Source organism: Callorhinus ursinus, unplaced genomic scaffold (assembly GCF_003265705.2).
Source record: "Callorhinus ursinus isolate GAN/ISIS: 27379988/994484 unplaced genomic scaffold, GSC_fseal_2.0 scaffold26, whole genome shotgun sequence".
NCBI lineage: Eukaryota > Metazoa > Chordata > Mammalia > Carnivora > Otariidae > Callorhinus > Callorhinus ursinus.
Genome location: NW_027397088.1, coordinates 4244372 through 4258813, shown reverse-complemented (window position 1 = coordinate 4258813; position 14442 = coordinate 4244372). Strand labels below are relative to the sequence as shown.

Here is a 14442-nt window from a genome sequence, read left to right as displayed (position 1 = left end):
CCCTGTTGCCCTCTCCCACACATCTGGCCAGACCCATGCAGGCTCCTGCGTTCTGTCCTCAGGAGAATTGATTCCCGGTAGGAAGCAGTACCCTCTGGGAGATGATTCTGGCTTGGACTTAAGGATGCTTTGGAAGTTTGTTCGAGGCAGCGTCTTGGAGAACTGTCTGCCAGTGAACTTGGGCCCAGGATGTCAGAGGCACCCACAGTGGAAGGTGAGGGGCCCTCTCCTCCCCGCCCCAGGTAGGGCCGCCCCTCTGCTTCTCCCCGTCCCCCTGGGCTGTATCTGCACATTCGTGCTCCCTGCCAAGCTCCGGGCAGCCGAGGAGACAAACTGCACAGTCACATTTTGCTGTCACCTCGCCAGTTCAGCCCAGTGTTTTTAGGAGATTAATAGTTCAAGGAAAAAAAAAATGTAAACACCGTTTTGGGTAGAATAGTGTCATCTGCTACTTTTTCTCCTTTTTGGTCAGACAAATAGTCTATCTAATAAATGATTGTGGAGTCTGGGACCCGGTGCTGTGTTGCTATTCCCGTACGATGCCTAAGAGGTCAAAGTGAAGGGCATTGCATTCTGGGGTCTGGCGGAGGACTTGGCGAGCACACAGAACCCTTGTGCCGATCTGTGCCTGTTCTCCTGGCGGTCCCTCCCCGGCTGGGAATAGAGCTGGGCGCCCCTCTCCCCGCCCCCAGGGGCAGCTTCTCTCCTGGCCTCTCCCACTTTCTGTGCTGGTGCTGGCGAGGCAGACAGGATGCACAACTGGTAAAAATACCCCTTCTTTCGGATCCCTTAGGGGTAAGCCTCCATGAATAAGGCAGCTTTAAATATCAAAAGACTTTTTGAAAGTAGCTTTATTCCTCCCACATTCAGATGTTACCTACCAACAGACAGAAGCCCTCAAGGAGCTGCTGAAAAATGACAGACAAAATTAATGAGCGATAATCACCTTGTGCCAGTTACTACACTAGACACATTCTTTATATGATTTTGACCCCTAAGAAAGCGACATGATAGGTTTTGTGACTCCCATATCACAGATGTTGCAACTCGGGCCCCAAAAGGTGAAATAACTTAACCCAGGGTCACCCGAATCTCAGAGGGCAAAACTAGAATCTAAACTCCCCTGCCCGTGACTTGAAATCTGTGCTCTCAACCTTGAGGCCAGTTTCCGACAGTCCCATTGGGGCCGGGCTCAGCCCCCCTGTTGGGTTATAATTGTCAACCCTCCTCCAGGCTCTTGTTTATCCACTGATGCTCTTCCTCAGAGATAATGGTAAACTACAGCTCAGCCCAAGTGCAATGAAGACAAAAGTCAGGTTGGTAAAAATTCAAAAAGTTGTGCTCTGCTCTCCTTAAACCATTTGTTGGGTTAAGTAAGCAGGCACGGGGTGCGGGCCAGGCACAGCACCAGGGCTCCGAGCCCTCTGTTTTTGGGAGGTGGGTGTTGGCTGTCTTCCTGGAAAAGGTGATCGATTCACAGGCGTCCTGCCTTCCAGTCTTGAGTCGGAGGAAGCAAAAATATCCTTGTTTGAAGAGACCTTTTCACCAAATATTCTTTCCCTTTCAAGATAGCGAGAGCAGTTTCGAAACAGGAGAAGGGCTGGGTTAGCTTCTCAACTACTCAGATTCATATAGTATAAAGAAGATGACTATTTGACAGGAAGCCCAAGATTTGGTCTCAGAATGTTGACCTTGGCTTTTCCCAGCATTTTGGTGCTAACATTTTCTGTGAAAAATAAAGATACTGGACTATTCTTATTTTTAACCACGGCCATTTACGAAGCACCTGCTATTCACAGGCTCTTTACAGGTTATTTTTTTTTTAGTCACCGTAACGACGAAATAACGCCAAAGCCTGTCCTACTTCCATTACAATACTGTTCTTCCATGTACGGGAATTGTTATAGCCCCAGCAAGACAAATGCCATATAACCCGTGGCAATGTAATATACACCACAGAATTGTTTTTATTTGCATGAACCAGAGCTGTTTCTTTGAGTTTATGGGGGGAAAGAATAGGAGGTTTCACCAGACAGGGATTTATAATCTCCCATTGAAGAGCCCTTTGACCTTCAACTAGTTGCTTTACCTCTCTTGGCCTTGGTTTCTTCGTCTGTAAATTGGGCACACTGATAATAATACCCGTGTTGTAGGATCATCTTAATGCCTGAATGAGAGAGGCTTGTCAGAGCAGCCCACAGAGTGCTAGACGATGATAGATAATTAATAAATGTTAGTTCCTTTCTTCTTAGAACAGTGCCGAATTTTTATAATGGATTTGCTCTATTAAGAGAATTATTCCTTGTTTTAAACAAATTTCTCATATACCCAATATTCTATTGGTTTTTATAATAAAACTAGAATGATCTTTCCTTGGAGGAAAATTGCGAATAGTGGAAAGGTAAGGGAAACATTAAAACTATATTGCCTGTATAAATTTTGTATAATAATTATGTATTAATTATTTAAATTAAATTGTATTTGAAGAAATAATCCCAAAGAAAAAAAGGATTAGGTGGTGCATGGCACAGTGAACACAAGCAGACACAAAGAACATTTCGACTTCTGGGAGTGGGAGCTCCTGCATGAGTACGTACCTTTGTACCTCCTCCCTTCCAGACATTAGCTTGAGGACTAGGGTTATAGAGATAAGACACGGTCTCTTTCTTCCAGGGACTCACAGTCTAGTTCCGGTGTTTGCGAGCTTTACCTGTGAAGGCCCAAATAATAAACATTTTCAGCTTCACAGGCCATATGGTCTCTGTTGTAACTACTCAACTCTAGATATGCAGTGGTAGTGCCTAAGCAGCCAAAGACAATATGTAAATGAATGAATGTGGCTGTGTTCCAGTAAAACTTTATTTACAAAACAGGTGGGAGGGCCATATTGGGCCAACAGGCTGTAGTTTGCTGACCCCTGAGCCAGGGAAGAAACGCTTGTAAACAATAGGCAATTACAATATATCATGATACATAGTCTGGGTGTTTATCATGATAAAGGATGCCATAGGAGTACGGAGGAGAGGCCCCTGATCCAGTGTAGGAAGAAGAGACTCCCTCAGTTGAGTTTATTAACCTTGATAGAGATATGGAAAAGTGTTCTTTTGAATCTTTGTAGTTTTCATACCCCTTTCCCTCTTCACTTGTGTGTTTACAAAGGTAATATATGCTCATTGAAGGAAGAAAAAGCAAGCTATACAGAAAGTCAGCATACAATGACCCACAGGTGATGTACAATGTTAAATAGTTTCGGTTGAAATGAGTCTGATCCTTTGAATAGGCATTGAGCCAGAAAAATTGGGGTGTATGTGAATATTGTGGGGCAGGTGTGGAAGAGCAATTCGGGCAAAGAACATGAGGCTTTTTGGGAGCTGGAGGGTGCTTTGGCATGGCTGGATCATGGCAAGGGTTGGCAAGCAGGTGGGGCAAGCATGTGAATGGGAGGTGAGGGGCAACTTGGGTCATAAAGGGAATTAACAGGCCTGCGTTAAGTCAGATCATAGCCTGCCAGCCAGTGGGAAGGGATTGAGGCATTTGTTTGCAGCAAGTGAAAGATGATTTTCCTTCTGCCTCTGAATTCTTCGTGATTGGTCACCTGAGTCATCAAATTCTTCTCATCCCAAAGTTTCCCTGATCCTCCTGTCAGAAGTTTTCCATGCTTGGCTCCTTCCAGAATTAGTGGAGCTATTTTAAATGTTAATGGTATAGTCCAGTTTTGCTCATACATTATATTCTACTAAAAGATATCCTCTAGTCATGTATGAAGCCACTTTTTAATTTTTCAAGTTAAAAATCTTCCAGTCACTTAGTATATATTAGTGTACTAGAAGGACATTAATAATTGCTCCTGTTTAATGCTTAGACTTGTGGGAGTTTTTCTTTCTTTCTGGTTTTGCAGCAGGCCTCTTTATAGGGCTTACTCTTAATTTCCCTTTTTAGAGGTAGTTGGTGAGGGCCATTAGTAAAATATGCACTGCAGAATTTGGAAAGACTCTCCAAGGTTTTGGTTGATAGAAGGGTATTACTTGTTTATAATCTCTGCTGCCTTGTGGGATATATATTCAGTTTTCCCAAATGCCGTAGAGGGCATTATACCAAGTGAATAAGAATATTCAATAATGTAAACCTCCTCTTAGAATAATACATATCTCTATTTCCTTTAAGAAAAAGTCAAGGAGAAAAATGAGTGTCTCCTGTAGATGATCCTACATCACCTACTCAGGGCCTGTTCAGGTGGTTATTTTTCTGTTTCCTTTTAAAATCCTTTTCGGCAGACGTTTTCTATTTCTAGCCCTTTAAAAATGGTAGAATTCAGGAAGAACCGGGGAAACCCCCAGCATCAACAGCTGATGCACGTAGCTTCCATCTCTCTTCCAGGGAAGGTGACAGCAGAAGGGCAGCCCGCAGTCACTGCTGTCATTGGAAAAAACAAAGAAACAAAGACTGAGACCACCGCGTGAGGGTTAGAATGAATCTAAAATTACTCCATGAGTCAGAGATGGGACCACGCGAAGTTTAAGAAGTGTAACCAACTTCAATGCTGTGGTTTGGGATTGGGTTTCCTGCAAATGACAGGGAGTGCGGAATTTCTAGGCAAAGTGTGTCCTTGCGAGAGATTTTTGGTGCCACTGTTTCTTTCAACAGACCACGTTTGGTTTCTTGGCGCTAAGTTCAGAAAAAAAGAATGTTGAAGAGCAATTTGAGTGGCAATTAATGAAAAACGGAGAAACAAAAGTAAAAAAAAAAAAAAAATCTCCCAGAGTACCTGGCAAGGGTGTTCATTATGTCATTTAAGCAAGCTTGCAAGGATGCCAACCTTAATTGGCAGTTGTGTTGGCTACTGTTGACAGTGAATCTCCTAAAATTGGAGGATGAGCTTAGAGGCAAAAAGCAGAGAGCAGTTTGGGGTTTTCAAAACATGCAGTATATCTTGAATTTTGATGGCGTTTTTTAGGGAAAAAAAATCCACGTACTGCTAGATAAAAAAAAAAAAAAATACTTAAACACACAGGATCATAGGCTGCCTAAATGTAGCTAATGTGCTTCTTCAGTCTAGCCCATGTAGCGCTTTTCTCTTGTCCATCTGGGACTAATCTTGCAGGTGTGGAGGCGTGTGTGTTCTTGTACATTTCTGTTGTTTCCAGTTAAGAAATGTGGAGATGGCCAATCCATGGTATAGAAAACAGGGGTTCATGAGAGGCTGCTGAAATGCCACTTTGGTGGTAGGGATGGGGGTTGGGGGAGAAGGTGGCAGAAGAATGCTGACCCTATATTTCTCTAAATTCCTACCACTCAGGAAGTTTGTTTAAGCTTCTGAAATTTTAAGTGGCATTATCCCCTTTGTAGTGCTGAGCAGAAATGTTTCTTTTTATCTCAGTTGACTGTCCTCAGGTTTAGAACAGAGGTCTTGCAGAAGGATCAGTGAAAACATGTGGTTTCTAACACAAAGGGGGATCTCCATTACAAGAGATGAGACTTGGGGAAAATTTTCTCCCCGCCCCCGCAATTCCTAAGATACATGGTTTTTTGTTGTTGTTGTTGTTTGGTTTTTTTTTTTGCTTTAGTCAATGAACATTAACATAAGTAAACTTCAGGCTCTGAAGATCTGTTTTCTTTCAAGTGAGGTTCCAAACAAGCTTCCTCCAGGCTTAAGTTTTTAGATTGTGTTAAAATGCATATCCATGAAAAGGTGGCAAGGTTTTTTGGGTGTTATTTTTAATTTTTAATGATTTTGTCTTGGGCACCTGGGTGGCTCAGTTGGTTGGGCGACTGCCTTCAGCTCAGGTCATGATCCTGGAGTCCCAGGATCGAGTCCCGCATCGGGCTCCCTGCTCAGCGGGGAGTCTGCCTCTCCCTCTGACCCTCTTCCCTCTTGTGCTGTCTCTCATTCTCTCTCTCAAATAAATGAATAAAATCTTTTTAAAAAAATGATTTTGTCTTACCCTCACCACCACCCATTCCACCTGCCACCGTGGGCGTGTATATTTACCTATATTTTTTCTCTCATTATAAGGTTCATAGATTAATTGTAGAAAGCTTGAAAAAGTCAAGAAAAATAAAAAATCAAAAATAAAACTCAGTCTTGGGGTTCCTGGGTAGCTCAGTTGGATAAGCGGCCAACGCTTGCTTTCGGCTCAGGTCATGATCTCAGGGTCCTGAGATCGAGCCCCAAGTCGGGCTCCATGCCCAGCAGGGAGTCTGCTTGAGATGCTCTCTCTCCTTCTCCATCTGCCTCCTCTCTCTCTCTCTGTCAAATAAATTAATTTATTAAAAAAAAAAAAAACACCTCTCTTTAAAAATAAATAAATAAAAATAAAACTCAGTTTTAATTCAACCTTCCAGAAATAATCACTTTGAATAGTTTGGAATACCTTCTAATAATTTCTCCTATAAACATAAATTTCTATTCACTGTTGTTGTTTTTTTTTAATTCTGAGGTTTTCTCATCATGAGCATTTTTTCTTAATCATTAATTTCCAAAGGCAACTTTTGCTTAAATTGGAGTGTAGTTGATGTACAGTGTTATATTAGTTTTAGGAGTACAACACTGTGATACAGCAAGTCTGTACATTACTCAGTGCTCATCACCGTAAGTGCAGTTACCATCTGTCGTCATACACCATTATCACAATATTTTTGGTTGTTTTCGTTATGCCATACTTTTCATTCATGTGACTTATTTATTTTCTACCTGGAAGTTTGTACCTCTTAATCCCCTTCACTTATTTCACCCATCCCCCACCCCTGTCCCCTCTGGCAACCACCAGTTTGTTCTCTGTATTTATGAGTCTGTTTCTGTGTGTGTGTTCATTCATCTGTTTTATATTTAGATTCCACATATAAGTGAAATTATATGGTATTTTTCTTTGTCTGACTTATTTCACTTGGTATGAGATCGTCCAGTTCCCTCTAAGTTGGCACAAATGGCAAGATCTCTTTTTTTTCATAATTGAGTAATATTTCATTGGGTATATCAAAAGCAAAACTTTTAATGGCTGCATAGTATCACTGCACATTTAGCCAAGTTCCCACTTTTTATTCTTACAAATTAACAACCAGTGAACATCATTGTACTGGGACCTCTGTGGGCATCTCTGATAATTTCCTTGGGAGAATGTTCCAAGAAGGGGAATTGCTGGGATGGAGAGTGTACAGTGTTTGAAGTAATGTGATGTGTATTGTTAAATTGCCTTCCAGGGCACCTGGGTGGCTCAGTTGATTCGGCGACTGCCTTCGGCTCAGGTCATGATCCTGGAGTCCCGGGATCGAGTCCCGCATTGGGCTCCCTGCTCAGCAGGGACTCTGCTTCTCCCTCTGACCCTCTTCCCTCTCGTGCTCTCTATCTCTCATTCTCTCTCTCTCAAGTAAATAAAATCTTTAAAAAAAAAAATTGCCTTCCAAAAACACAGTGTCTAGTTTACACTCCTAGTACAGGTCTGTACCTCTGTGTTTCTCCTACATCTTCGGGAAATTTAAAAAAAAAACAAAATACTGTGCTTTGATATTCATTAGTAGGATTGAGTATTTCCCAAGTGGCTCTTTCGGTGGTGTGTGGGGGCGGGTTGGGGTGGACAAACGTGGGAAGATGAAGATGTGGGGAAACTAACGGAAGTAAGGGTTATTTTAGTAAGTTTTGTTTGCAGACCCATCTCTGTGTAGACTTTCAGCCTTCTTCACGGCCATAAACCTCCCCCAGGAGAGGGGATTTATGGCAGTTCTCATTTCTCAGAAGTTTCTGCTTTTCAGTCAGATAAGAGAAGCTCTTGAGAAGGCTTCTTTCTGTTGATGTTGGTTCTCATTTGCCTTCGGCTCAAAAGAAGCCTTATGCCAAAGTGGCATATTTTGGAGTGGCATACTCTGATTCCCTACAATATATTTAACAAATGTAGATCTTTATAATTTATTTATGGTATTTTTAGTGCGTGGAAGTTTTTTTGGGTTTTTTTGTTTTGTTTTTTAAGAGAGAGAGAGAGTGTGTGAGCTGGGGTGAGGGGCAGAGGGGGAGAGAGAGAGAGAGAATCTTAGGCAGGCTCCATGCCCAGTGTGGAACCTGACTTGGGGCTCGATCTCAAGGCCCTGAAATCATGACCTGAGCTGAAATCAAGAGTCAGACACTTAACTGACTGAGCCACCCAGGCACCCCTAATGCATGGAAGTTTCAAATAATAAGTTAAATAAATCATTTAAGCAATAATTTACTTAACTTAATAATTTAAATGAATAGTTATTAAGTAGTAAGAGTTAAACTCTTACTAGATTATGAAATCTATCAGTTTTTTCTTTAGGTAAGGAAATGTAAGTTTAGTTTTTATCTTTAGGGATTTCATCTCCCACTTCAAAATTGGACAAGTGATCTGTTTTCTTCCAATATGTTCTTTTACATTTACTTTATCACAGGATTTATTATTACTGAAAATAATCTTGTTTTCCTTATGTCCCATTTATTTTGCATCTTCTTTAGAAATTTCATTAGTTTCCTTGATGAGTGTTTTTCTACTCTGGTACGTCAAGGAGTTAGATCATTCCTTTGAAAATAATGTGATTTTATTTCTTTTCTTTTAGCTTGTCCTTAAAACATACAGGTAGAGAAAGAGTCTGCCAGATTTTCCATAACCTCGGCCTTTTTTTTTGAAACAGAACATGTGCAGCTAAAATTGAGACCAGGTTTTAGGGTCGTCTCTCTCACTGTTTAGTGATGGCTGGCAAGTGTCCTGTGGCATCACCAAAGAATGTCACTGGTCTTGGAACAATGGCAAAGAGAGCATGCTTACTAAGATTATAAAATGGGGCCATGACTTTAACGCTTTTATGTTTGTGTTAAACCTGCTGATGAAGTGTTAACATGCTTAATTAGAGGATTGTTTTCATTGTTCTGTAGGGAATGGATTTGAGGGAGGCCAGTGTTAGTACATGGAGACACTGGTATTAGTTCGGGAAGAGAGGATGGCGGCATGGTCTGTATCCTGTTCTCACCCTGCAGACTCCATCCCAAGGAAGTTGAGTCAGGAACTAGGGCTCAACTTGCAGATAACAGAAACTACTCTAGGTATTTAAGAAGATCAGGAGTGAATACAGGGAAACAGTATTCACTGAATTGCAGGAGCAGCTGTAGGCTGGGCCTCCAGAAGGTGTCCCAGAACGACTCCCTAGAACTAGCGTGCCCTGGGGGATTGTGTCACAGTGAGGAGGCCAGGGAGTCAGGAGGTCACTGTCCAACCGCTGGCTCAGGATGACAGCTGAGCCACCTCCAGACTAAGCACTGGCAGATCTGAACAGCAAAGTGGGTGTCCCACATATCCCTCACTGCACACACTTCCTAATTCAAGCCATCCCAAAACTTAGATCTAGGTTGTGCACTGGAAGTTATTTTGGGGTGCGCAGCTGATTGGCAGAACCTAAATCACATCCGAAACCTTAGCTGGAAGGGAGTCCGGAAGTAGTTTGGTTTTAGCCTTCCAGCTCCCACTGCGGGAACACGCACTGGGCTGATGAGGGCCTCCCTACCACATCCACGTAAGTCAGGTTCCCCGGAGTGAAGCTGGGGTGCAGGGGTGGAGGCAGGATGTGTTGGGAAGGGCGGATCCTCTGGATTTGGTGGTTGATTTGATGGTGTGCAAAGGATGGAGAGGCAAGCGTCAGGCCAGAGACAAAGCCCATTGCACGTTTTAGATTTTTAAAAGTCTCTTGGTCCTTGCGTAGCAAAATGACCAATGGTTCTATCTTATCCGGTGGTGCGAACAAATTTCAAGGGCAAGGGTGATCTCAAAGCTTCCTCATACTTCTGAAATTCTTTTGGAGCTATTACTGTGTCTGAACATACTTTGTCTTCCCAGTGCATGTTTGTCAATAGGAGAAGTCGAAGTCCAACAGAGGGATGCCGCCATGGTGGATTCCCCCAGCCTCACCCTCCCCAGCTTCTGGAATGTGCCCCGAGGGGGGTGTTACAGGCAGATTCCCCAGGCGTGACGAACCTTATCTTGGGAAGCCTAGAGTTGGTTTGCTTGTTGACTCAGAGATGTTGTCTGTTCTTGTGCCGCAGTGGGGCGCTGTGGAGGCACCAGCTGGCTGCCCTGTCCTGGGCCCCCGGGCCCCTCCCCCAGGCTGAAAATAACAGTGCTTGCGGACACTTTGGGCCACATTTCCCTTCCTCACTGGCTGTGGGAGCAGTTCTGGCTCTCTCATCTGTTTTTTATCTTTTTCCTCTCCAGCATTGTTAATTGATAGAAGTGTGTCAAGGTGACCCCGGGATGTCTTCTTAGGTAGCAAGTAAACTGAGTTGTGGCTGCCCAAGGTCGGGTATGGTTATTGCTCACATGGCTGAGCTCACAACAGAGCTCAGAGTTTCCCCCCATCTCCCTGAATGCTTTTATTAAAATCTCTTTTGTCTCCTGGCCATCTAATCTAAGCATAAATGTGCTCTTTTGCATCACTTAACCTCAAATAAACTCATCAGTGGAAGTCTGGGTGGAGACCCGAGCGAGTGATTCTCTGACCCCGAGCCAGCAGCTGGTTACATCCTCCTCAGCAGCAACCGGGGGATCAGGTCCCTCTCCTGCCAAGAATGTGCCAGGCTGGGCGCAGGACCGCATGATGTGATTGGGATATTAATGATTCCAGGTGTTGGTGTTGTAAGCACCTCTTCTTCAGATTAGCCAGGCGTGCTCAGAGATGGAGCTCTTATTCTTGGAACTGATGACTTTGTGGGCAGGGTCCTGTGCTGGGCAGAGAGGAGAGAAAGCGATCCAGAAACAGCTTCAGAATATAATACACCTAGCAGGGAAACCAGCGTAGACACACACAGTTAGTTATGATGCTATAACTCCCATGAGAGAGCAAGACCTGCATTTCTGAAGCTGGGTTGCACCTTGAAAGGTTTTTTGTTTGTTTGTTTTTTTTATTAAAAATATATTTACTCCTAGAAACAATATATAGGTGAATGTTGGTTTGCCCACTGACAATCTGGTCTGACAATCCTGCATTCGCAGTACAAAATAACAGGACTGTTGTGCATGTTTCCTGCAGCGTTTGGCTGCATCCTGCTCATGGTGAGTGGGTTGAACCCCAGCCCAGGACTGCAACACTCATTCATCGTCTTCAGAATGACAGGGAAATGGCAGGACAGAGCTGGCCACTGGTTCTCAGACTTAAGGGGGCGTCAGAATCGCCTGGAAGGCTTGCAAACTGCATTCATGTGCTTCACTCCGGGAGTTCTCACTCACTCAGCAGGTCTGGGGTGGGGCCCAAGAATTTGTAATTCCAGCATGTTCCCAGGTGATGGCGGGGCTGCTGGCTGCTGGAGCACATTTTGAGGACCACTGGAGTAGACACAGGAAAAGGTTCACCCTCTGAAGAACTCCTGTATCTGAATTCTTATGATTCTGTGCAACCAGCAGTGCCCCGCTCCCCAAACACATGAGTAAATCTTGACGAGAAACACGCCCAAACCATCCACTGTTGACAAGGCCCCGTGCGGTCTGTGCCTTCCTTTCTTCCTGAGCCTGGCATTGGACATCACTCTGGAAGCAGATGGGTAGAGGAGTTAAGTTACTCTCCCCAGGTCTCTGGAATCTGGAAAGTCAGACATGCCTTGGGAGCATCAGTGAGCAAATGTGTGTCCCAAGGAGTCCAGGGAACAGTGTGACAGGAGGCTGCCTTCCGGCTTTGTTCAGGCCGGGCGCTTCCCTGTACCGTGGCCAGGGCAGAAGTGTGGCTTTTCCCAAAGCCTGCTGAAGTCAAGACCCACAGCTGAGGGCTCCCGGGTGGGGAGGGGAGGGTGCAGGTGCCATCAGGCTTACCAGAAGTTTGGAAATGGAGGGCAGGACCAGAGCTTACAATGCCCTGTAAGGATCCCCTGCATTATACTTGGGTCTCAAGATGGACAGACAAGAGGGCAGGGGGGTGTATTGAGTAAGACAAAGCTAAGATCAGGTTTCACCCCAACAAATCCTGCTTCTGCTTCCAGAACTTCTGACATTTCCACCTCCCCTACCTCGTGGTGCATCTCTCCCTCTCCACTGACCTGAAGTTCTTTAGCAACTTCTTTGTACCGGAAGGAGGGCATACGATGGGGTGATGTGGGGTGGGGGGCTGCAGTCTTCATGGTGTCACCTGCCGAGACCCTGCTGGTTTGCTCCCAAAGCCCGGATGTGAGCCGTTTTTGGATTTGAGCGCCATGTCCTCATAGGTCTTCAACTTGGACGCACTTCGCTTCCAGGGAACAAACGTGGCTCTTCTCCTGCTTCTGCAAAAGGACAACACAAACTTAAGAGACTTGTTTTATTCTTTTATTAAATAATAAAACAATTGTTAAAAGAGTCTAAATGTTGTATTCACAAATCAATTGGCTTTCCCTCCAGGTGGAGGGGGTAGCTTTAGAAGAGAGTCAGGGGAAACCTAAGGGACATTTACAAGAGAAAAAGAAAAAAGAATGCTTTGTTAGTTAATATTTCAACATTAATTGTTAACTCTGTTTTTAAGACTACTTACAAAGTGTGGGGGGAGGGCTTGGGCATGGAAGCACAGAAGTTGCTTTTAATTGCCTCGTGTCACGATCCCCTGTGCAGCAAGTTGGCAGGGTCTTCCCTCCTCTGGGCGAGTGACAGCTCTGTGGGTGAGAACAGGTGCTGGCCATGAGGACCGCTCAGCCTCCTCTGTTACAGTCCCTGTGGTAGCTAGGGCAGAAGAACACACGCCCCCATGTTTCCTGGGGTGCTCCTTGCAGAGGTTTATAATCTGTCCTGGCTATAATGTTACACTGCCTTTTGTGGGCAAAATCTATTTCTCGTTGGTGTCTTTTCAGACCCACTGAAGGGAGGTCTTCATGGTATGTGTGACTTGTTGCTATGAATGGGGTCCTGATCCTTACTGTAGTGATTGTGTTACCCTTATGATTAACTACAGCTGGCCTCTGTATGTGCTTCTCTCTGACTTATTTTCTATTTGCCCCTCTCTAGTGGGATCTTGTGTGTGATAATGCCTGGAAGGTCCATATCGCTAAGTTCTCCTTACTGGTTGGATTAATCTTTGGCTACCTAATAACTGGATGCATTGCTGACTGGTGAGTACCAACGTGCCCACTGCACGAACCTTTGGAAGCCACAGCAAGCCTTTGCTGGCTAAAGAAGAGTGGTCTGTGTTAGATCACTGTTAGCGAGTCCTTTCTCTGCCCTGGTATGGGTGTTGGCACAGAGGGCCGAAGCCGTCCCCTGGAGAATTCAGAACTAAGAGCATTGGCCAGTGCATATAACTGGCCCTTTGGAACAGAGAATTTAAATTCATTGCAATTTTCCAGCTGCTAGACTCTAGCAACACCTGCATGCGACCCACAGCCCCCTCTGCTCCTGATGTTTATTGTTTAGTTGGGAAGAGCTTGAGGGCAGAGGTTCAAGGCTCTGTGGGCTGGGCTCTGAGGAGTTAGATACACAAGATGCGTCAAAAGACGGGGAGCGGAGGAGCTAGAGATTACCCACATGCACTGAATGGGTAGGGCTGTGCCAGTGGGCATCTCAGAACACACACAGATTTCAGAGAGGCAGAGTCCTATAGTTGGCTTGGCCAGGAGACGCCTCTGCAGGGCCCGTGGGGAGCTGGACCTTGGAAAGTGAACAGCATTTGGATAACGGATGGGCACCACAAGCAGAGAGAGGGTGGTGGCCAGAGGTGAGAATGAATATGCTTTACTCGGATGGGTAAGGAGTTCTTAGTGCCTGGAGCAAAGTGTGTGGTTTCATGATAAAGTGATAAGGTTAGGGAGACGGAGGGGGTAGTGAAGAGAATCGTAGTTAACAGTAATGATGATGACGGCGGCAGTGATATTGGCAGCTACCACTTACTGATTGATTACTGTTGCCAGGCACCGTGCGAATCATTTCCACACATTAAAATATCCCATCCTCACAGCACCCCTGTTCGGTAGGTACTATTTATTATCTTTTTACAGTGGAAAAACAGAAGCACAGAAGTCTAAGTAAAATCCCCAAGTTCACTCAGCTTTTAAGTTGAAGAGCCCAGTTTTGAACCGAAGCCCCGTGGCTCCAGAGCCTGCCTCTTCACGAGTGTGTGACAGCCCCGTGTGTTCACGAGGGCCGCACGGAGCACACATCTGAGCAGGGAGGCAAGCTCCCGATGTTGACGGAGGTTTCCAGTAACGGGGCTGCTCAGGGAGAAAGGTGTGGGGTAGCCATCCCCCCTCCCCCACCTTGACGTTCTTTTATCTTTGAAGGAACTTTTTGCGAATAAGGACATCTTGGACCCAATGACGTCATAAGGGCCAAGAGTGATGTGGAGCAGACCCCTTACATCTGTGGCTTTGCTCTGCGTTGCCCCTGTTCCCTGGTTAGTTAACAAAGCGGGTTGAGGCACTGCAGCAAGAGCCTGGAGGGGGCCATGGGGCCAAGAAGGGTTCTGAAACCACTCTCAAGTTCTGGACATTTCTTTCTAAAA

General features: G+C 44.9%; 1 protein-coding gene across 8 annotated transcripts in view; it reads left to right on the top strand.

The window, feature by feature from the left end:
* The window catches only part of SLC22A23 (solute carrier family 22 member 23), a 172795-nt gene that overhangs the window by 25322 nt on the left and 133031 nt on the right, over positions 1-14442 (top strand). For 4 of the 8 annotated variants that reach the window (XM_025891073.2, XM_073877515.1, XM_073877516.1 and 1 more), the window contains exon 2: positions 12954-13057. The exons of 2 other annotated variants lie outside the window; for them this stretch is intronic. In XM_025891073.2, the coding sequence (XP_025746858.1) occupies positions 12954-13057 (104 nt within the window). Of the gene's footprint in view, positions 1-3159; positions 3227-7197; positions 7305-12953; positions 13058-14442 lie in introns of those variants that run through there. 2 more of the 8 variants (XM_073877519.1, XM_073877518.1) reach the window with 2 other exon arrangements.